Source organism: Mobula birostris, chromosome 3 (assembly GCF_030028105.1).
Source record: "Mobula birostris isolate sMobBir1 chromosome 3, sMobBir1.hap1, whole genome shotgun sequence".
Lineage (NCBI taxonomy): Eukaryota > Metazoa > Chordata > Chondrichthyes > Myliobatiformes > Myliobatidae > Mobula > Mobula birostris.
Window position 1 is genome coordinate 215,479,841 of NC_092372.1, and position 24,466 is coordinate 215,504,306.

General features: G+C 45.7%; 1 protein-coding gene across 3 annotated transcripts in view; it reads left to right on the plus strand.

Annotated features, from left to right (window-relative positions):
* Window positions 1-24,466, plus strand: part of prkag2a (protein kinase, AMP-activated, gamma 2 non-catalytic subunit a) — a 508,879-nt gene that overhangs the window by 421,880 nt on the left and 62,533 nt on the right. For all 3 annotated transcript variants that reach the window (XM_072254087.1, XM_072254086.1, XM_072254089.1), the window contains one exon: window positions 10,718-10,776. In XM_072254087.1, coding sequence (XP_072110188.1) covers window positions 10,718-10,776 — 59 coding nt within the window. The remainder of the gene's footprint in view (window positions 1-10,717; window positions 10,777-24,466) is intronic.

A 24,466-nucleotide genomic window follows, 5' to 3' on the forward strand; every position in this document is an offset into this window, starting at 1 on the left:
GGAACGTACCTATGCAGAACTCCACGTAAATATCCCATGAATATTTGCCACATTTCTTCTGTACATTTCCCTGAGAATATCTGTTCACAATTTATGCTTCCAAGTTCCTGCCTGGTCGCCTCATATTTCCCCTTACTCCAATTAAACGCTTTCCTAACTTGTCTGTTCCTATCCCTCTCCAATGCTATGGTAAAGGAGATAGAATTGTGATCATTATCTCCAAAATACTCTCCCAGGGAGAGATTTGACACCTAACCAGGTTCATTTCCCAAAATATCAGATCAAGTACAGCCTCTCCTCTTGTAGGCTTATCTACATATTGTGTCAAGAAACCTTCTTGAACACAGCTAACAAACTCCACCCCATCTAATCCCCTCACGCTAGGGATATGCCAATCGATGTTTGGGAAATTAAAATCTCCCACCATGACAACACTGTTATTATTACACCTTTCCAGAATCTGTCTTCCTATTTGCTTTTCGGTGTCCCTGTTACTATTGGGTAGTCTATATATAAAAAAAACACCCAGTAGAGTTATTGACCCCTTCCTGTTCCGAACTTCCACCCACAGAGACTCTGTAGACAATCCCTCCATTTCTTCCTCCTTTTCTGCAGCCGTGAAACTACCTCTGATCAACAGTGCCACGCCCCACCTCTTTTGCCTCCCTCCCTGACCTTTCTGAAACATCTAAAGGCTGGCACTGGAAGTATCCATTCCTGCCCCTGAGCCATCCAAGTCTTTGTAATGGCCACAACAGCATAGCTCCAAGTACTGATCAAAGTTTTCTGCACTAATTACTCATAAAATGTGGACTGATCTTCATTTCAATCACAATAACAGACAAACGCAATCTGCCTCAACTAATAACATAGAAACAACGGTACTTTTCATGTCTTTATTGAACATATTGTTTAATCATTCATAGTACAGGCTGGACAAAGTATGTGAACTGTTGTATTTAATAACTGGTAGAACCTCCTTTAGCTGCAATAACCTCAACCAAATGTTTCCTATGACTGCTGATCCGACTTGCACAATGGTGAGGAGGAATTTTAGGCCATTCCTCCATACAAAACTGTTTCCATTCATCAACATTTGTGCGATACCTTGCATGAGCAGCCCGCTTCAGGTCATGCCACAGCATCACAATTGGATTAAGGTCTGATCTCTGACTTGCCATTCCAAAAGACAAATATTCTTCTTTTTAAACCATTCTGTTGGTGATTAACTTTCATGTTTCAGATCATTGACTGGTTGCATTATCCAACTCCTATTAAGCTTCAGGTGACAGACTGCTACCCTGACATTCTCCTGTAAAACTCCTTGATACAATTTTGAATTCATTGTTCGCTCAATAGTTGCAAGCTGTTCAGGCCCTGAGATAGCAAAGCAGCCCCAAACCATGATGCTCCTTCCACCGTGCTTCACAGTTGGGATGACATTTTGATGTTAGTGTGCAGTACCTTTTTCCTCCAAACATAGCAATGTGCATTTCTGCCAAAAAGTTCAACTTTTGTCTCATCTGTCCACAGAACATTGTCCCAGAAGCATTGTGGAACATCCAGGTGGTGTTTTGCAAACTTGAGACATGCAGCAATGTTTTGTTTTGGAGAGCAGTGGTTTCCTCCGTGGTGTCCTTCCATGAATACTGTCCTTGTTCAGTGTTTTTTTTTTATAGTGGACACATGAACCAGAGACTTTAGCAAGTTCCAGAGATTTGTGCAGGTCTTTTGCTGTTATCCTTGGGTTCTTTTTCACCTCCTTCAGCATTGCACATTGTGCTTGTGGTGTGATCTTTGCAGGATACTGACTCCTAGTGGGAGCAGCAACAGTTATGAGTTTCCTTCCATTTGTAGACAATTTCTTTTACTATGGCCTGATGAATACTCAGGTCTTTAGAAATGCTGTTGTAGCCTTTTCCAGCTTCATGTATCTCTATAATTCTTCTGAGGTCCTCTGGTAGTTCTGATTGCGGCATGGTGCACATAAACAGATCTTTCTTGAGAAGAGCAGGCTCTGTCAGTAATCTGACTTTGTGTATGTTTGTATAGGGCAGGGTACCTCAACAACCCACACCTCCAATCTCGTCTCATTGATTGGAACACCTGACGCCAGAGAGCTTTTGTAAAAGGCATCACACCAGAGGTTCATATATTTTTTTGGACATGGACTATGATTGATTAAATGGTGTACGAAGTATTGACGTGGTGCAGTACAATTGTTTATGTGTTATTATTTTAGGCAGATTGTTCTTGTCTATTATTTTGACTTGGATGAAGATCAGGCCACATTTTATGAGTAATTAATGCTGGAAACCAGGTAATTGCAAAGGGTCCACAAACTTCCTTGCAACTGTACGTCAGTGATAATAGACTTGGTTCTGATTCTGAGGAGTCAGCATGGCTTTGTGCATGGGAAGTCATGCTTAATGAGCCTTTCAGGAATTTAGAAGGTCAGAAAAACAGATGAGGTTAAGAAAGTGGATCTTGAGTATTTAGATTTTATAAAGCGTTTGACAAGTCCTGCATGGTAGGTCTGAAAGGTTAAGTCCTTTGGAATCCTGAGAGAGCTGGTTAGGTAGATTCCAAATTGACTTGGAGCTAGGAAGCATAGGTTGGTGGTTGAAGCGAATCGTAAACACAAAATAATCTGCAGATGCTGGGGTCAAAGCAACACTCACAGCATGCTGGAGGAACTCAGCAGGTCGGGCAGAATCCGTGGAAACGATGAGTCGACGTTTTGGGCCGAAACCCTTCATCAGAACTGTAGAGGGAAGGGGCAGAGGCCCTATAAAGGAGGTGGGGGGAGGGTGGGAAGGAGAAGGCTGGTAGGTTCCAGGTGAAAAACCAGTAAGGGGAAAGATAAAGGGGTGGGGAAGGGGAAGCAGGGAGGTAATAGGCAGGAAAGGTGAAGAAGGAATAGGGGAAAACACAATGGGTAGTAGAAGGAGGTGGAACCATGAGGGAGGTGATAGGCAGCTGGGGGAGGGGGCTATCACCTACCCGGACTCCATTTTGTCACCCATAGTTCAGTCCCTCCCACCTACATCCAGGATACATCCCATGCCCCCCACCTCTTCAATAACTTCCAGTTCCCCAGTCCTTACCGCTTCATTTTCACTATGGATGTCCAATCCCTATACACCTCCATTCCCCACCAAGAGGGCCTCAAAGCCCTCCGCTACTTTCTGGATAATAGACCTCACCAGTTCCCCACCACCAATACCCTGTTCCGGTTGGCGGAACTGGTTCTCACACTCAATAACTTCTCTTTTGGCTGTTCCCACTTTCTTCAGACTAAGGGTGTAGCGATGGGAACTCGCATGGGCCCTAGCTATGCCTGCCTCTTCGTTGGTTATGTGGAACAGTCTGTGCTCTAAACCTATTCTGGTACTGCTCCCCAACTTTTCCTTCGGTACATTGACGACTACATTGGTGCTGCTTCCTGCACCCATGCTGAGCTCGTCAATTTCATCGACTTTACTTCTAACTTCCACCCAGCCCTCAAATTCACTTGGTCCATCTTGGACTCTTCTCTCCCCTTTCTTGATCTCTCAGTCTCCATCTGTGGAGACAGACTGTCCACTGACATCTTCTACAAGCCCACTGACTCTCATAACTACCTCGACTATACCTCTTCCCACCTCGCCACATGCAAAAATGTCATTCCCTATTTCCAGTTCCTCCATCTCCACCACATCTGCTCCAAGGATGAGTTTTTCAGTTCCAGAACATCTCAAATGTCCTCTTTCTTTAAGGATCGTGGTTTCCCTTCTGCTGTCATCAATGATGCCCTCACCTGCATCTCCTCCATTTCCCGCACTTCGGCCCTCACCCCATCCTCCTGCCACCACAACAGGGACAGAGTTCCCCTTGTCCTCACATACCACTCCACCAGCCTCCGGATCCAGCACATTATCCTCCGCAACTTCCGCCACCTTCAACAGGACCCCACCACTAAGCACATCTTTCCCTCTCCACCCCTCTCCGCTTTCCACAGGGATCGGTCCCTCTGTGACTCCCTGATCCACACGTCCCTCCCCACGGATCTCCCACCCGACACTTATCCCTGTAAGCGCAAGTGCTACACCTGTCCCTACACCACCTCTCTTGCCACCATTCAGGGCCCCAAACAGTCCTTCCAAGTGAGGCAACACTTCACTTGTGAGTCTGTTGGGGTCATCTATTGCATCTGGTGCTCCTGGTGCGGCCTCCTCTACATCGGTGAAACCCGACACAGATTGGGGGACCGCTTCGTTGAGCACCTCCACTCTGTCCGCCACAACAGACAGGAACTCCCAGTAGCCACCCACTTCAACTCTGCTTCCCACTCCCATTCAGATATGTCCATACATGGCCTCCTCTACTGCCATGATGAGGCTAAACTCAGGTTGGAGGAGCAACACCTCATATACCATCTAGGTAGTCTCCAGCCCCTTGGTATGAACATAGAACTTCCGGTAATTCCCCCCCCCCACCCCTTCCTCTATCCCTATGTCACTCTGCCCCCTCCCCCAGCTGCCTATCACCTCCCTCATGGTTCCACCTCCTTCTACTACCCATTGTGTTTTCCCCTATTCCTTCTTCTCCTTTCCTGCCTATCCCCTCCCTGCTTCCCCTCCCCCACCCCTTTATCTTTCCCCTTACTGGTTTTTCACCTGGAACCTACCAGCCTTCTCCTTCCCACCCTCCCCCCACCTTCTTTATAGGGCCTCTGCCTCTTCCCCCTACAGTCCTGACGAAGGGTTCCGGCCCGAAACGTCGACTCATCGTTTCCTCAGATGTTGCCCGACCTGCTGAGTTCCTCCAGCGTGTTGTGAGTGCTGGTGGTTGAAGGTTGTTTTCCGGAATGCAGATTGGTAATAAGTGGTGTGCTGCAGGGGTTGTTGGGACCCATGTCATTCATTATAGTGAAGGTTTGTATATAAATACATGTAAAATATATGGTTGATATAAAATTGGGAGGTGTTATAGTGAAGAAGGTTATCATAGATTGTGGGTTGTCGGATTTGGTGAACCGGAATCAAGTTTATTCTCACTCACGTATATTGTGAAATTCATTGTTTTGTGGCAGCAGTACAGTGTAACACACAAAAAAAAGCTGTAAATTACAATAAATAAATAGCACAAAGAAGCAACAGCAAAGTAGTGTTCTGGTTTCATGGAAGGTTCAGGAATCTGAAAGTTGAGATGTTAAGTGTGTGTCTTCAGGCTCTTGTACCTTCTCCCTGATGTAGTGATGTAGTAATGAAGAACTGGCATGTCCTGGATGGTGAGGGCTGTTAATGATGGAATCTGCCTTCTAGAGGCATTGCCTTTTGAAGATGCCCTTGATAATGGGAGGCTTGTGCTAGTAATGGAGCTACTGATCTTGATAAGTTACAGAAGTCGACCAAAAAGTGGGAACTGGATTTCAGTACAGCTAAGTCTTGGGTGATAGATTTTGAAATTTCAGATCAATATTGGACATATTCTGGATGGTAGAGCACTAGAGAGTATAATGAACTAGGACTACGTAGTTCATTGAAAATGGCTTCACAGGTAGAGAGGGTGATGTAAAAGGAGTTTATCATGTTGGCCTTCATTTATACAGGCATTGGGTATCGAAGTTGGGAAGCTCTATTGCAAATGTCCAAGTCGTTGGTGAGGCCACGCTTGGGGTACTGTGTACAGTTAGAGGAAAGATGTGCTTAAACTGGAAAGAGCACAAGAAAACTCTAGGGGGATGCTGTTAGGATGAGAGGTTGTGAGTAAAATGGAGAGATTGGGCTGGCTGGCTGGCTCTTTTATTTGTTGGAATATAGGAGAATGAAAGGAGATCTTAAGGAAGTGTTTAAGGTTACAAGAGGCAGAGTTAAGGTGATGTAACAGTCTTTTCCCCAGAGTTGGTGAGTCTAAAAGTAGGGGGCACAGATTTAACATGAGATGAGAAAGATTAAAAGAGGACCTGAGAGGCTACAGTTTCATGCCGAGGCTGGTGAGTTTATGGAATGATGTGCCAGAGTCAATGGCTGAGGTGTTGTTTAAGAAACAGTTGGATGAGCACGTGAATCAGAGAATCCTGGGGGATAAGAGAAAAAATGTAGGCAACTGGGATTAGCAGAGTCAATGCAGTGGCTTCATCTGGGAAGTCACTCTGGAGTTGCTGCTCTGGACTCTGGACTTGATTACCCAGAAACCAGAACTCGGGATTCAGTCACTCAGAACTCTGAAATCAAAACCAGGAACTTACTTTGTATCAGTCCTCAAGCTAATCCCCCTGCCCCACTCTAACCCACATTCCAGTGTCAGTCCCCAAGCAAATCACACAGGCCCACTCTCCCAAGAGCCATATGTTGGTCCCAAATCGTATAACACATCCCCTCACTCTTCCTCTGGCCTTGTATCAGCCCTCAAACTAATAGCAGTAGCCTGCTCTCTCCTCAAAGCCCTGTGTCTGTCCCCAAATTAATCTTACAGGCCTATTCTCTCCACCCCCCCCCCCCCACAGCCTTGTGTCAGTCCCAAACACAACCTCATACTCTCCTTCCAGCCCAAATGAATCCCAAAGGTTCACTTCCTTTTTAAACTTTGGCGCAGTCCGCAAACCAATTCCAAGACCCCACTCTCCCCAAAGCCCTGTTGATCCTCAAACCAGCTTAATGCCCTGCTGTCTCTCCCCACAGTGCCATTTCAGAGCACAAACAAGTACCACTGCCCAGCAGTCTTCCCACATCCCTGTGTCAGTTTACAAACTAATCCAAGTGACCCTCTCTTTCACAGCCTGTATCAGTCTCCAAACAAATGCCACTGCCCTGCGCTGAAATGTCGAATGTTTATTCACAGCCTGATCTGCTGAGTTTCTCCAGCATTTTGTGCCTGTTGCTCTGAATTTCCAGCATCTGAAGAATCTCATGTGTTTGTATTTTCAGGTTTTGTTCTGCATTTTCTGCTTTATGGAACAGAGTCCATTTTAAATTTCAAACAAGGGAGGATGATAAACTGTCCTAAATAGAAATTGCTTCCCATACCTCAGGAGTCAAACAGCACAGACAGAGACAATTTGCGAGCCTTATTTATGTGAACCATCATGTAGCCCATGACACTAATCCCATTTTCCAGTACTTGGTCTTTAACCTGTCACATGACCATTCAAAAGCTCTTCTAGGTACTTTGTAAACATGATGGTACTTACCCTCATCACCTGTTCAGGCAACAAGTTTCCAGACTTGCAACCACCCTCCTGGTGGAAACCATTTTCCTTAGTTTCCCTATAACTCTTAAACGCTGGTTTTACATGTTTTTCATTATAGGGAAAAGTTTTGCGCTATGCACCTGATCTATAACCCTCATAATTTTCTAAAGAGGGTAGAGCTAGATGAGAGGTTCAAGTTCTTAGGGGTTAAGATGATCCACATTTTCCACTGGTCTAGCCACATTGATGCCACGGCCAAGAAAATGCACTGGTTCCTCTACTTTCCTGGAAAGACTCAAGAATTTCAGTGTACACCAGATGCGACTTTCACCAGTTTTCGCAGATGTACCTTAGAAAGCATCCTATACGGGTGCATAGGGGTGTGGCACAGCAATTACACTGTGCCAGGTCCTAAACACTGCAGAGAAATATGAACACTGCCTGCTCCTTCACACAAACCAGCTTTCCTTCCACTGTCTCTGTCTACACTTCCCAATGCCTTAGGGAAGCAGCCAACATACTCAAGGACTCCTCTCAGCCAGCCCAATCATTCTCTCTTCTCCTCTCTCCCAATCAGCAGAAGTTTATAGAAGCTTAAGAGCACATATCATGGTGTTCAAAGACTGCTTCTAATCAACTGTTATCTGACTTTTGAATACACTTCTCATATGTTAATAGATGAAATTTGATCTCACAATTGACCTCCTCATGTTCAAGTTTAATTGTCAATCAACCAAACACAGGAATATAGCGAAATGAAACAGTGTTCTTCTGAGGCCAAGGTGCAAAATACAGTGCCAACAGTCACACATAGCACATATAATTATAATAGCAGAAAAACATAGCTATGATTTTTTTTTAAAAAGCCCAAGTCCCTGGGTGTCATGGCTTGTAAATTGGTGGTACATGGACATTGTCCTGGAGCCACGTTTCTGCAGAACAAGCCCGTAGCAGTTCCTTATCTTGCACAAGCACAGCTGCAGACAAACACAATCCAGCTTGTCTTCCATCGAGCAAGCACTGGAAGGCAGCTCCGAAGGGAGGGGCCAGCGCCCAACCCAGCATGAAATCCAGTGGCACATAGCCGGCCCCCTCATCTCCTTCCTCAACAGTTGCAACAGGAAACCCCGAGGCATAAGGGCCTTGTCCATGCAACAGCCAGGGCAACGCAGTTCCCTGCCTTTGGTCTCGCCAATGAGCCAGTGAAGCAGGCGTCTAGTATTCTACATTACCAATCTCCAATGGGGCCTTGCGATCACAAAAAACTCATCCAAGACCATCATTTGCAGCATCTGTTGGATCATGCATCGCCTCTGACATCCTCTTTCCCTGGTGGCTGAAGCAGGTTGCAATACGGTGTGCAACAAGTCCAGCTCCACCTCTGTCCAGCAGTGTCTTGCAATCATGAAAAAGATATAAAGGATGAACAATTACACCTTTGTTTGGACTTAGAGAGTGCGCCACCATTTTACTAGCACTTGCAGTTTGCTTACAAGAACACCAACAAATATCCATCAGTTCATCCCTTCGCCAAAAGGACAAATTACTTCAGCTGAGCAGGTCTCAAGATCTATATCAAATCACTGCTTTTCCAGGGCAGGCTCTGCATCTCAATTCTGTAATGCAGCATTTAACAGAAGTGCCCATGACTGAGAGTCTTAGAGAAGTACAGCACACAAACAGGCCCTTTGGCCCATCTAGTCCATGTCAAAACCACTTAAAGCTACCTACTCCCCTCAACCTGCACCAGGACCATAGCCCTCCACGTACCTATCCAAACTTCTCTTAGGTGTTGAAATTGAGCTCTCATTCACTACTTGTGCTGGCAGCTCATTCCAGCTCGTTATTTTTAGTCTTGGCTAATGGCCACAGCCAAGCCTACTTTTTCTCCAGTTCTCCCTATTGACATTATTTGATATAGTGATACATTAATAAGCAATTATTTCCAACAAAATTATTTATAGTAAGGCATCTCTGCTAAGCCTGAAGAGTCAGAAAGCTTTAGGCCCTTTGTCAGCTGTCACTGCGGTTGGTTTTGGATGCTTACCTTCCAGGCTTTAAAGAAAGTGCGTTGAAAGACGGCCATGCTGGCCAGTGGATCGGTCTTAGATGCCACCCTCCCTCAGTTGATTGGAAATTCGATTACTGATTGCAGAGGGTGTCGTGGGGGGGAGTTAATTGGAAACAATCCCCTTTCTTTGATACGTTTTCTTGGCCAAGCAGAGAGTGATGGTAGAAATAGCCTCAGCCTGTGTACCTGAGTTGAACTCGACCTATATCAAACCGCTGCTCTTCCGGGACTGGCTCTGGATCTCCATGAGGTAATGCAGCACTCAACAGAAGTGCCTGCCAGCACTTTTGCTCCACTTTTCCCTAAGCCCAGCTCCACCTCTGTTGTAGGATTGCTCTTGTCTATCAGCAAAAAGTGTGTCCACGTCTACTTTATAAGGTTAACTCCCCCTACCCCTCTAAAAATCAGTCTTATCACTAGAACTCTTATTCGTGTTAACTATAGTAGATTTTGCCCTCTTTGCCTTTGTGATCCCTTGAGAATATCTATTTCATATCATTTCAGAGAAGGAGGCTCCCATCAAATGCCAGCTTTGGAGCAATCATATTCCTGTTCTTACTTTTATTGTAACCTATTCAGTTAAACACATTCCTATCAGTTACCACCCACCACCCACTTATTCTAGGGGCAATTTACAATAATTAATTAATGGGACAACAAGCACACTTTTGTGAGGAAATTGGAGCATATGGGGAACTATGTTCTGCAGAGAGAGTATACAAATTCAAAGGTCAGATTTGAGCCTGTGAGACTTACCTTTCAGTTTCTTTGCTGAACTGATTACCTCCCAATCACACTTGGAGAGGTGCCTTCTGGAGTAGCAAGGGGGAATGAGTGGCATCAAGAAATGTAGTTTGAGCCTGAAAGTAAAAGTCCTGTAGCAACAGTACATTATCAGCTGAATACCGTGATAGATCAGCTTACAAAAAGCATTAAGCTTTCTTCCCACAACCTCAGTGACCCTGGTGCCAAGTAGTGGCTTCTATTCTGTTTAAGACTCTATTTTTATTCAGTGCAGTCAAGTGATGTGAGAAATTGAAAGCTCTGAGGCTTAGAATGAATGATAATCTGATACTGCAGGAGCTCCTGACTAGGCAAAATACTGAATACATATTATCCCTGGGTGTAGTAATTAAAGAAGGCTACATTATATTTGGAAATGTGTAGGACTGATGTGCTCCACCCAGCCAAGTCAAAGTCTGGAAAAAAAAACTCACTGAGCTATTTATCTTGTACCCTGCATAATTAGTTTTTAACCAGTGTTGGGGTTTGGTGTTGGTGGCTTTAATACCAGTTTAGTTGTGATGTGTGGCTTCTGAGGGATGTGGAGTTTTTTCCAGCCTGTAGTCACTCTTTGCAGTGTTTACTGCTTACCAGATCTTAATGAAACAGCTTCCACACCAGGTGACGTGTTTCAGTCATGCTGTGACATCCTGCAACCTCAATTAATAATAATTCTTTCTTTTCTTTAGGAATGTTAACCATAACAGACTTCATAAACATACTGCATAGATACTACAAGTCACCTATGGTGAGTAGTCTGAATTGTCAGCCTTAATTTTTGGGAGCTAGAATCAATAAATTGCATGAAAATACAATTATATTTTATTCATGTCGTCTGGGGTGTCTGGAGGAAATTTCTGTCCATTTTGTTCTATTGGAATTGACTGTTCAATAACCCCTAGTGAAGGCAAAACAATCATTGGGAGTCACTTAATTAATTCAACTTCATAGCAAAGTTGCAACTTGCATTTATTATTGAACTTTCGTTACAGTGTAAGGCCCCAAGGTGCTTTACAGGAGAGCGAGCAGACAAAAACCCTGTGTGTGTATAGAGGTACTGTTATTCTGAGAGACCTTGGTGTCCTTGAACGCAGATGACTGAAAGTTCATGTAAAAGTAGGCCAAGCAATTAAGAAAGCACACAGTATGTTGGCCTGTCTGGTAAGACAATTTGAGAAGAGTAGAGATGCACTCGTGCATTTCTTCCATTACATAACACTCTAGTGAGACTGCGCTCGGAATATAGCGTGGAGGTCTGGTCGTCTTACCTGAAGAAAGATATACTTGTGATTAGAGTGATCAAATCACGTACATACTGTATATATATAGTACATAATGTGTGGGTGTGACTGTACTCCCTTGAATTTAGAAGTATGAGATATGATTTCATTGAAATCAGACTAAATTATTACAGAGCTTGACAGGGTAAAAGCAAAGTTGAAGCTTGCCCCGGATGAGAAAGCGGAGGGGTGGGAGTTGGGAGGCAGAATGAAAGGTCACTATCTTAAAAGATCCAAAAAAAATCTCCACCAACCGGATGAGAATTTTTGACTCTCTCTACAGAAGGGTTGTGGAGGTTTGGTTGTCGGATTCAGATTGATTTATCACAGGTGCATTGAAATATAGATTGAAAAGCATCATTTGTGGTAACAACCAAAGAATGTGATGGGGGCACATTCCGGCGCCAACATTACATGCCCACTATGCTCGGCAGAACAACACAGAAACAAAGAAAACAACAGCAGCAAAACAAGCTCCTTTCCTCCCTCCCAAGTTGACTGACCTCAAATGCAGATCGGAGGCCTGACCTCTAACTCCCCCACATCCCTGAACCTTAACCTGACCCCTAACTCCCTTCTCTGTCCCCAAAATCATCCCTGTGGACTTAATAACAGTCTGAGCCACGATCTCAGTAGAGACTGCAGCTCGATGCTATCTTGACCAGAAGAGTTGGCTGACAGAGTTTAATATCTACACATCTATCAAGGAATCTGGACTGGTGAAGAAAAGTAAAACTGAGATAGAAGATGTTCCACGATCTTATTGATGGCAGAATACTCTGACAGGATTGTATAGCTGTCTCCTGTGTCCTGTTCCTACATATGCTGTAATCTGTGGTTTCTAAGAACAAGGCATATTTTAAAAACAAAGCATTCACTGGTGACAATGTCCTTTAAAACAAAACGTCAAACGATCATACTCTTCTGCTGTATCACTCATTTATTTCTTAGGGATTCAAGTAACTTTGCTTCCATTTTAATTATGTGGATTAAGAGGTGACAGATAAGGCCAATTGCATTTTCTACCTCGTGGAGAAGGAATGCCTGAGCGGATATGTGGGTGGGTAGTTTGTGAGGTGCTGCACTCCTGTGAACGTGGTACTTCTGTGTGCTCCCAAAAGGAGATTCTCGGTGTGGTCACACCTCCACTTCCCAGGAATCAATTGCACTCTCTCAGAGTGGATTTGAGCACATATGTGAATCTTTTTCTCTGTCCACCTGGTAATCTTTTTCCATAACAGCTCGGAATAGAACATCAGTTTTGGGAATCTGGTGTAAGGCATGGGAACAATGTGGTTAACAGATGTACCATCCCTTGGACCTTGCTGTTCCTGTACTGAACCATCATTTGTGACGGTACTGACAGTCTGCCATTGGGAGCACACTAAAGTGACTGAGCTTATTTAAAGCCATAATACTAGAGTGTTTGCCTGAGAGAAGATTCTCGCGTTTGGCTGCTTCCATCATCAGTGGATTTGGAGTTGTCAATAATTTATGGATATAATGCATGTGGTAGTTTTCCAGAAGACTGATTGTAAATAACCCAACCCTCAGAATCATATAGGTGGGCAGTAATCACTGGTGCCTGGAAGTTTAGTTACAAATTTGAGGCCTTGATCTTTAAGCTCCTTTTTCCTTGCCTTGTCAAAGGCTTTGCTGGACTTGTAAAGGTGATGGTGAATTTAACTATTGATGTTTGCCTTCTCAGAGATATGGGAAATGGCCCACGTTTTTCAGGGAGAAACTAACTTTTCGGCAGAGGCTAGAATATGAAACAAAAAGATGTATAAGATGATAAGAGGCTTAGGTATAGTGGACCCAGCGCCATTTTCCCAGAGTAGAAATGACTAATATGAGAGGTTATACTTGTAAAGTGATTGAAGAAGTATAGGGGGGATGACAGAAGTAGTTTTTTTTTATACAGAGAGTGGTGGGTGTATGGAACGCCCTGCCAGGGGTGATGGTAGAGGTAGATATACTAGGGATGTTTAAGAGACTCTTTAGCACGTGGATGAAAGGAAATTGAAGGGCTGTGTTTAAAGTTCAAAGTATGTATACTATACAATATACAACCTTCAGTTCATCTTGCAGTCACAAAGCAAAGAAACCCTATGGAACCCATTTTGTTAAAAAAAAACCGTCAGACACCTAATGTGCAGGGGGAAAGAAAACAAATCATGCAAACAGTAAAACTAAGCAGATAACATTCAGAACTGAAGTTCCAGAAAGTGCATTCACAGCCATGAAGGCAGTCACAGCCAATCCAGGAGCCTGTTAGTTGCAGGCCACAGCCTCAGTTCAATGCTGAGACGAGTAAATTTTGCAAATAGTGAGTTGAACACTAGCCTGTCCCTTTCCTCTGGCCCCAACACCCTAACCTTTTCAATTTACCTGGCGCTTAAATTGACCAAACAGCAGGCTGTTCTTCACTCACGGGCCCTGCCCTGCTGCTTTAATAAGCTCTCAGGCCCAAAGCCTGCTGCCTTGATTTGGCCTGTACCTGACCTTTCCAATCTGGCCCGTCGTTTAAGTCGGTCAGACATCAGTTTGTTCCTCACTCTCGGGCATGGGCCCCACCGCCTTGATTCGGCCCATGCATGCCACTCTACAACCACCCTGCACCTTCCAGACTTCAGTTCACTCTGCAAAAATGTCAGGTCGTACAGCCAGTTCAAAAGCTCAGCTCTGAGAGGGAAGTTTGATTGCAGTGATCATTTGTGAGAAAAGGTGTGATTTATAAAGTAATCAATAGTTTTGTTTGCTGTCAGCGAATCATTGTTATGCTTCACTAGCACCATCTTAAACCAAACTCCTGAATGGGAAGGATTAGATTGATCTTGGAGCAGGTTAAAAGGACGGCACAATGGGCCCATACTATGCCATTCTAAAAACAGAAATGCTGAGAGTGCTCAGTCAGTCAAAGAGTATATTTGGAAAGAGAACCGGTTCGTGTTTCAGGTCAGAGATCCTTCCTCAGAACATGCTCTCCTGGGTATTGTCATGACCTTTATTGTCTGTACGCAACACTTCATTCAGAGATATTCTTTATGCTGCTTCTATTATTGTTCTCATCAGCTGAAAATCGTTATTGTTTCCCTGAATCATTGCTCAGTGTATTTCTTGCTAGGCCACAAGGTTGAGTTGATGTGGAAGAGGTATAGGTAATGCAACTCGGCAGAGTAGGCGGCCTGGATAGATTATGAGCTGTAGGTAGAGGGAGGCAATCCAAAAGAAAATGTGTACAGAGGAATGCAAATTAAAGTGGATCTGTATCTGCATTAATATAATGGACGTAACAACATTTGGGAACCAGAGCCATTGGTTTTTCAGTAGAAATCATGATATATCTGCAGAAGCTAAAGCCATAACTGGGCCTGGGCCTGGATTAAGGGTGGTAATGCAATATTGTGAAGTGAACAGGAGGATCAGGACAGTAATAGAGAAAGAGGAATAATAATACTGATCATAGAGTCACAGAAATTTGAGTTGCAGAGATGCAGGAGTGGGTTATTGTGTCCATGCTAATATTCAGATTACTTTTATTCCCCAATTCTCTCGCTGGTTACATCTTTGAGTGTATCCAGATATTTTTATGAATGTGACAAGAATTTCTGTCTGAAGCAACATATTTTCAGGCCATGAGTTCCAAATTTCTATTTGTAAATCTCCAGGTTGGATGATGGGTCTGGACCTGAAACACTGACTGTGCATTTCTTTCTATTGATGCTTCCTACCCTGCTGAGTCCTCCAGCATTTTGTGTGTTGCTCCAAATTGCAGTATCTACAGTTTTTTGTGGCTTCAAATCAATTCTACTTGTTGAGATCTGCTCCCTAGTTATTGACCACTCTCCAGGAAATTTGATCCCTCTTTTTCGACCTGTCAGTTAAATCACCTTCAACTCCAAAGAATACTAGTCATTCCTAGTTAGTCTGTTGACTATAATTCTCCACCTCTGGAAAATAGTTTCTTTTTATTTCAAGCTATCACATGGGTCACAAGGTCAGTATACATCACAGTAGCCTTAACCAAAGGTTTCTAGACCAACCCTTTCTCCACCCTCACCTCTTTTGTTTTCCATGTCTCAGTTGATAAGTGCATGTGCCCAACAAAAATGGGAAAAGAGAAAAGGATGGAAGCATTCAACAAGCCAGGTGGCATCTGTGGAAAGAGAAATAGTTAACCTTAAAAGTTGAGGATCCTTTGTCGGAATTGATATGTGTCTCGCTTGCTTAGCCACTTTATGCCTGTGCTACCACTCTCATGAGTATGTGGACATCCTTCTGTTATTCTGCAGCACTTGCATCCTACCATTTATCATTCATAAACACTTCTTTTTATTCTCCTCGTTATCTCAGCTCTCTAAATTAGGTAATATTATCCTGGAGCCATATCCCATGAATTGAATTGGATACAGAGCTGGCATGGCCTCGGTGCCGAAAGGCCTTTTCCAGTGGCACAAAGGTTTTATAATTGTACCTAATCCACAGTAATCCAGAACTAAGCAAGTTAAAGAGGCAGTAATGATACTGGGAGTTTGTTGTTGAACCGTGGGAAATCGAAACGCAAATGAGGGATTAATTTGAAGCAAGTTAAGGAGACAGGAATTAACAATGTGATCAATTGAGGAGCAGTTTTCTTGAAGCTTTCCCGAACAGTTCAGCTTTGGCAAAGACACTGTTTATGCACGTAAATGGTTTCTGCTGAATTTATAGCAGCAAGGCAGAAAATGTGAGAAAAACTGCCCCCAGCATTCTAATTCGTCAAAAGTGATTAAGGGGAAAATATAGATATTAGATAGGACTAATCACTTTTGACAAATTAGTGTTGGGGGCAATTTTTCTCACATCTGCTTCACTACTGGTGCATGAGCAGGATGTCTGCCAACATTCTGCCAAAGCTGAACTGTTTGACTTAATTTTATTTGGTGTAGCAATGACAAAAGGGAACCCTGTGGCAACCAGAATACTGCTAAGAATTCAGGTCATGTTCAGGTTAAGCACAAAGGATTGATGATCAGTGATATGGATCAGCAGTGCGAAAAATTAAAATGAGTTAGTAAGGATCTGTTTCTGTGATATAAAACTGACTATGAAATGGAAATAGGTTTTACGTGTGGTTACATAGCTGAGAGCAAACCTAACCTTAAAAAGGAGCACTTAATACCTAAAATGAAAGAGAATAAAGCTACCCAAAGGAGAGGTAATCAGGGAATACAAAGAAATAAGCAAAATAGATAAATGGAAATACTGTAGCGGTGTGCTACACACAGCGCTAGAATAACCACACGGAGTCGGTGAGTTAGAGTTGCGATGAAAGAGATTTATTCAAACTTCGTGGCCTGCTTTTAAAGCCTTCCCATTCCCGCCCTCCCTGGGGCAGGATTGCTGTGGGGAATGCATATTCCCAGACCCTTTCCGCGCACGGGATTTTCTCCCTGCTGGTGAAGATGGCCTGGCGCCCTTTCTGGTGCCGGCCCTCTGCCTACGCGCACTGTTGTGAGCCAGTTCATGTGCCCTAGAAAGTGGGTCGCCACATAACCTCCCCCCCCCCCCCAGAACCGGCGATACCTCCCCCAATGTCCACCGTCTGGATCGGCCTCTGTTTGGGAGGTTTGCCCCTGCGCCGCGGTGCCTGAGCCTGGACCAGCTGTGCCAAGTCCACATGGGCTGGTTTGAGTCGGTCCACCATGAAAACCTCCTCTCTCTCCCCCCAATGTCTAGCACGAACGTGGACCCGTTGTTCCTGATCACCTTAAACGGCCCCTCGTAGGGCCGCTGTAGCGGTGCCCGGTGTCCGCCCCGTCGTACAAAAAGAAACTTACAGTTCTGCAGGTCTTTGGGTACGCAGGTCGGGCTCTGTCCGTGCTGTGAAGTGGGGATGGGGGCCAGGTTACTGAGCCTCTCCCGTAGTCTGTCCAGGACTGCTGCGGGTTCTTCCTCTTGCCCCCTTGGGGCTGGTATGAACTCTCCTGGGACAACCAGGGGTGTGCCGTACACCAACTCAGCCGACGAGGTGTGCAGATCCTCTTTGGGCGCCGTGCGGATTCCAAGGAGGACCCAGGGAAGTTCGTCCACCCAGTTAGGCCCCTCCAGGCGGGCCATGAGAGCCGACTTCAGGTGACGGTGGAAACGCTCCACTAGTCCGTTCGACTGTGGGTGGTAGGCAGTTGTGTGGTGTAGCTGCGATCCTAAAAGGTTGGCCATAGCCGACCACAGGCTGGAGGTGAACTGGGCGCCCCTGTCAGAGGTAATGTGGGCCGGTACCCCGAAGCGGGCTACCCAGGTTGCGATCAGTGCTCGGGCGCAGGATTCGGAGGCGGTGTCGGTGAGCGGGACTGCCTCTGGCCATCTGGTGAACCGGTCTATCATAGTTAGGAGATACCGCGCTCCTCGCGACACTGGCAGGGGCCCCACGATATCCACATGGATGTGGTCGAACCTCCGGCGGGTGGGTTCGAACTGCTGCGGCGGAGCCTTGGTGTGCCGCTGCACCTTGGCCGTTTGGCACTGCATGCACGTTTTGGCCCATTCCCTGCCCTGTTTACGAAGCCCATGCCACACGAACCTGTTGGCGACCAGCCGGACGGTTGTCCTGATGGAGGGGTGCGCTAAGTTGTGAATGGATTTGAAAACCTGCCGGCGCCAGCCTGCTGGGACGACGGGGCGAGGTTGGCCGGTAGCTACATCACATAGTAGGGTCCTCTCACCTGGGCCTACGGGGAGGTCTTGGAGCTGTAAACCGGAGACTGCAGTCCTATAACTGGGGATCTCAGCATCTCCCTGCTGTGCCTCTGCCAACGCTGCATAGTCCACCCCCTGGGATAGGGCCTGTATGGTAGGTCTGGATAGTGCGTCTGGCACAACGTTGTCCTTTCCAGAGACATGCCGGATGTCCGTCGTGTACTCAGAGATATAGGACAGATGTCGCTGCTGGCGGGACGACCAGGTGTCGGACACCTTCGTGAACGCAAAGGTGAGCGGTTTGTGGTCTGTGAATGCGGTGAAGGGCCTACCTTCTAAGAAGTACCTGAAATGCCGGATTGCCAGGTATAGTGCCAATAGCTCCCGGTCGAAAGCACTGTATTTGAGTTCCGGTGGTCGTAGGTGTTTGCTGAAGAATGCCAGGGGTTGCCAGCGACCCTCGAGTTGTTCCAGCACTCCACTGACTGCTGTGTTGGATGCGTCCACCGTGAGGGCAGTAGGAACGTCCGTTCTGGGATGCACTAGCATCGCAGCGTTTGCCAAGGCTTCTTTGGTTTTAACAAAAGCGGTTGCGGCCTCTTCGTTCCAGGTAATGTCCTTGTCCTTACCCGACATTAGAGTGAACAGGGGGCGCATGGTTCGGGCTACTGAGAGGAGGAAACGGTGGTAGAAATTCACCATACCCACGAATTCCTGCAAGCCTTTGATTGTGTTGGGTCGGGGGAAGTTGCGGACTGCATCTACCTTGGCGGGCAGCGGGGTTGCCCCGTCTTTAGTAATCCTGTGACCGAGGAAGTCGATGGTATCGAGTCCGAACTGGCATTTGACTGGGTTGATTGTAAGGCCGAATTCGCTCAGGTGGGAGTAGAGCTGGCGGAGGTGGGACAGATGCTCCTGCCGACTACTGCTGGCTATGAGGATGTCGTCCAAATAGATGAATGCAAAGTCCAGGTCGCATCCCACCGCGTCCATTAGCCGCTGGAAAGTCTGTGCGGCATTCTTTAGACCAAATGGCATTCGGAGGAATTCGAAAAGTCTGAACGGGGTGATAAGTGCTGTTTTGGGGATGTCGTCCGGATGTACAGGGATTTGATGGTATCCCCGGACGAGGTCTACCTTGGAAAAGATCCTTGCACCGTGTAGGTTTGCTGCGAAGTCTTGAATGTGCGGCACAGGGTAGCGGTCTGGCGTTGTAGCCTCGTTCAGCCTGCGGTAGTCACCGCATGGTCTCCAGCCCCCCGTTGCCTTGGGCACCATGTGCAGGGGGGAGGCCCATGGGCTGTCGGACCGTCGTATGATCCCCAATTCCTCCATCTTCTTAAACTCCTCCTTCGCCAGTCGGAGCTTGTCCGGGGGAAGCCTTCGAGCACGGGCATGGAGGGGTGGTCCCTGGTTCGGGATGTGGTGCTGTACTCCGTGTCTGGGCATGGCTGCCATGAACTGCGGTGTCAGTACTGATGGGAAATCCGCCAGGACCCTGGTGAACTCATTGTTGGACAGTGTGATGGAGTCCAGGTGTGGGGCTGGCAACTTTGCTTCACCCAGGGAGAACGTTTGAAAAGTCTTGGCGTGGACGAGTCGCTTCCCTTGCAGGTTGACCGGCAGGCTGTGGGCTCGCAGAAAATCTGCCCCCAGGAGTGGTTGGGCCACGGCGGCCAGTGTGAAGTCCCACGTGAACCGGCTGGAGCTGAACTGTAGCCGCACTGTGCGGGTGCCGTAGGTTCGTATTGTGCTGCCATTTGCGGCCCTCAGGGTGGGTCCCGGTTCTCTGTTGCGGGTGTCGTAACTCGTTGGAGGTAAAACGCTGACCTCCACTCCGGTGTCGACCAAAAATCGGCATCCCGACTGCTTGTCCCAGACGTACAGGAGGCTGTCCTGATGGCCAGCCGCCGTAGCAATCGGCGGCGGCTGGGCCTTGGCGTTTCCTGGGAATTTGCAGGGTGGTCTGCAGTGGCGGGCCTCTGTGCCCCACCACTGGTGGTAGAAGCACCATTGTTTTTTGGGCTCTGCTGCCGGGCCTGGTCTGGTCTGTCGTTGGGCACGCGGCTTGGTGATCTGTGCGACGGATGCCCCTCTCTCCTTCTTGGCATTCCACAGCACATCTGCTCGGGCTGCCACCTCCAGGGGGTCGCTGAAATCTGCGTTGGACAGCAGCAGGCGTATGTCCTCGGGCAGTTGCTCTAGGAACGCCTGCTCAAACATGAGGCAGGGTTTGGGTCCTTCAGCCAGGGCCAGCATTTCGTTCATTAATGCCGATGGCGGCCTGTCTCCCAAACCTTCCAGGTGCATTAAGCGGGCACCTCTCCGGAGGCGACTGTATAAACTCCTCAACTTGTGCAGCAGTCAATTGGTCGAGAGAGCTCAGCACGTAGTAGTAACGAGTGGACTCCGAGGTTATCTGCCGAATGCGGAATTGTGCTTCTGCCTGTTCCAACCACAGACGGGGTTTCCACAGCCAAAAGCCTGGCAGTTGTAACGAAACTGCGTGAACAGATGCGGCGTTGGTCATCTCTGGCCCAAATATTGTTTGGGCCATCGGGGTCACCAAATGTAGCGGTGTGCTACACACAGCGCTAGAATAACCACACGGAGTCGGTGAGTTAGAGTTGCGATGAAAGAGATTTATTCAAACTTCGCGGCCTGCTTTTAAAGCCTTCCCATTCCCGCTCTCCCTGGGGCGGGATTGCTGTGGGGAATGCATATTCCCAGACCCTTTCTGCGCACGGGATTTTCCCCCTGCTGGTGAAGATGGCCTGGCGCCCTTTCTGGTGCTGGCCCTCTGCCTACGCGCGCTGTTGTGAGCTGGTTCGTGTGCGCTAGAAAATGGGTCGCCACAATACCTTGTATCAGGATAGTGCAGGTCTGCAGGATTTGGAATACCTGTTGAGAATGAGAGAATAGTGAAATGTGAAATAATTTTGTCTTGATTTTCACCGAGAAAGTAGTTATTGAGATGAGAGCAGCATTGAAGCTGTTTGCTGGAAGGTAATTGGCCATGCATAAATCGAGAGACGCAGTATCGTAATGGTTAGTGTAACAACTAAACTCTTCTCAGGCTTCCAGCCAGGTACAGATATCGATTATAACCGATGACAAACTCTGCCATCTTCTTCAGGGATGTTGCCCAGGCATGTCTAGTCCAGTAGTATTTATGCCCCATATTCTGTCCCTCCTGATTGGTTGGTCCTCATCCAATCAGGTTTCTGATCTCCCACCTTATTTACAATCGAATTCCAGTTCTTACTTAGAGTGAGACCTTCATCTTTGTTAAAATTCTTTTCCTCTAGTTTTATCTCAATGGCTTCTTTTACCAGGAGATCCCAAAAGATATTGGCACAGCTCAGTAGTTTTGTGCCGTCAAAGTCAATCCTATGGCCAGTGCAAATGCAGTGTTCTACTACCACCGATTTCTCCGCCAGTAACTCAGGTTCAATTCCTGTCGCTGCCTGTAAGAAGTTTGTATGTTTTCCTTGTGACTGCATGGGTTTCCTCCAGGTGCTCCAATTTCCTCCCACATTCCTAAGACCTATGGGTTAATAGGTTAACTGGTCTCAGGGGAGTAATTGAGTGGCACCAGATTTTTGAGCAGATTTTTTGTTACTGTGCTGTATCGCTAAACAATTTTTAAAATAAACAAACAAACAAGAGAGATGGAGAAAAAGAAAGAAATTATCAAGTAATTTGCATGCAGGAGCATTTTCAAGACTTAGTGTGAAGGAATATTGTGCCAGAGAATTATGGGATGGATTGCATTTCTGAATAATACTTCCCAGGTCCATTGCGCTCATTGTAACTAGTCAAAGTGAGTTACATTTGTCGGAGCTAAGGAGTTTATCCATGCATCAGCATGTATGGTTACGAGCAGGAGAAAATAGGTCAAATTAAACAGGCGAGCCAAAACTAGTTTCAAATCTTTGAGCTGTTTTATTTTTATGTAGAGCAAGTAAAAGGAATAATTAAACCCAAATTTGATGCTTCAAATGAAGTACCTATCTTTGCATAATGGCTGCAGTACTGTATCCCTTCAGGCATCATCCCTGAGTTTGTCATCAAAACGTTGGTTATAATAGATACTGTTACCCAGCTGGAAGCCCAAGAAGAGCTTATTGACCTGTATCCCTTGTTGAAATTATATCTGCATTTTTTTTTACAGAGACCTGGTTTTGAAATGTGAGAGTTAATATGTTGTTTAGGTTTGGTTTTTGAAAGATGTCGCCATCAAAATAGTTGTCATCCACTCAGACTGTCAGAGGAACAGTTTCCCAATACTTCTGAACACCAAGATTAATTAGCAAATCACTTATTCTATGATCTCAGAAATAAACTACTTCTGATCAGCTCACTAAGTGCACTTTGCATTGATAGTTTTTGGAAGAAAGTTGATAAAAATGCCAGTATTTGTAAAAACTAATCCAGCCTACGTAGGAATATGGCTAGAATTTCTACAATAAATGTGCAATGAGGTTACTGTATTGAGATTAATAGAACCATGTTTGAAGGAGAAATGTGTAGCTATTACTATCTTGTGTTTTGAGCAATGGAGATTGATGTAGAAAATAATGGCAAGCAACAGTCTGTGAAAAGCAGCCACACAGATAATTGTAAGGCAGAATGAAAGGCTTTGCATGGAGGAGAGAATGTGTTGTTCCTGCTCATTTATCATACACTTGACTGAACTCAAGAAATTAGGTGGATGACATCTAACTTTAATGATGACACCAAGGCCCTGAGTTTCTCTTGCCTTTCTTCCATTGTGCTCATGTTGTTGTAAACACTGTTTACATCTACAAATCCTTTTAAAGCACTACATAAAGGGTTTCTCCAGAATTTCTGGTAATGACGACTTCTCAGCACATGCTGAGGAAATTCAAGACTGGGTTTAATTTTTATTTATTTATTGGGATACAGCATGGCTCTTCCAGCCCCTTGAGCCACGTCACCCTGGCAATTCCCTGATTTAATCCGAGCAAGCCTAATCATGGGGCGATTTACAATGACCAAGCTTGCCAACTGGTATGTCTTTGGACTGTGGCAGGTAACTGGAGGAAATGCATATGGTCACAGGGAGAACATACAAACTCCTTACAGGCAGCGGTGGGAATTGAACCTAGGTCACCTGTACTGTAAAGTGTTGCGCTAACTACTACGCTTCCGAGCCGCCCACTGGTATGGTACACTCTGTTCGGGGTTGAGTAAGGACCACAGAGGACAGCACAGGAATACATTCATTGTGGAAAAAGTGCATGCTGAGTTCAAAGCTGCAAGGTAGTTTTGCAGCCCTATAAAACTTTGGTTAGACCACAGTTGGAATATTGTGTTCATTTCTGGTTGCCTCATTATAGGAAGGACATGGAAGCTTTAGAGAGGGTAAAGAGATTTAGCAGGATGCTGCCAGGATTAGAGAGCAATTCATATGAAGATAGGTTGAGTTGAGCTTTTCTCTTTGGAGTGAAGGAGGATGAGAGGCTACTTGATAGAAGTATACAAGATGATAAGAGGCAGAAATCAAGTGGAGAGCCAGAGACTTTTATCCAGGGCAGAAATGGCTAATAGAAGGGGGCTTAATTTTTAAAGTGATTGTAGGAAAGTATGGATAGGTGGGGGTGCAATATAGAAAAGATAAGTTTTTTTTTTAACACAGGGAGCGGTGAGCGCCTGGAACACCCTGCCAAGGGTTGTGGTAGAGGCAGATACATTGGGGTCATATAAGAAACTCTTGGAAGGGTATATGGATGATAGAGAGATGGAGGAGGAAAGGGTTAGTTTGATCAAGGTCAGTACAATACTGTGTACTGTGCTGCAGGGTACTATGTTCTATATTCTATGTTTTGCATAAAACATAGAGAAGAACTGAACCCTAAATATTGTGAGTTTAGTGATGTGGAGAAGCTGAGGTTGTAGATAACTTGTACAAAAGTTTGAAGAGGACTTCTACAGGGAATGGCGGGGTATGAGGAGTGTTATGGAATAGATGGGATCAAGGAGTGCAAGTGCATAGTTCGCTGAAAGTGGCGTAGAGGTAGATAGAGTGGCAAAGAATGTAGTTGACATGTTAGTCAGGGCATTGACGAAAGGAGTCAGGAAATTTTGTTGCAGTTACATAAGACTTTGGTGAGGTCACACTTGAGTATTGTGTGCAGTTTTGGTCACCATGTTATGGGGAAGATGTTATTAAACTAGAAAGAGCGTACAAAAGATTTACCGGGACGTTGCCTAGACTTCAGGGCCAGAATTACAAGGAGAGGTTGTTTAGACTGGTATTTTCCCTGAAGTTTAAGAGATTGAAGGATAGCCTAATAGAGGTTTAAAGATCATGAGAAGCATAGACAGGATTGAAACCACAAGTTTGGTTTCCCAGGAGGGAGGGGTGTGGTTCCAAAAACAAGGGCATAGTTTTAAGATCAGAAGCGAGAAATTTAAAAGGGACATCGGGCAGTTTCTTGCAAAACGTGATGC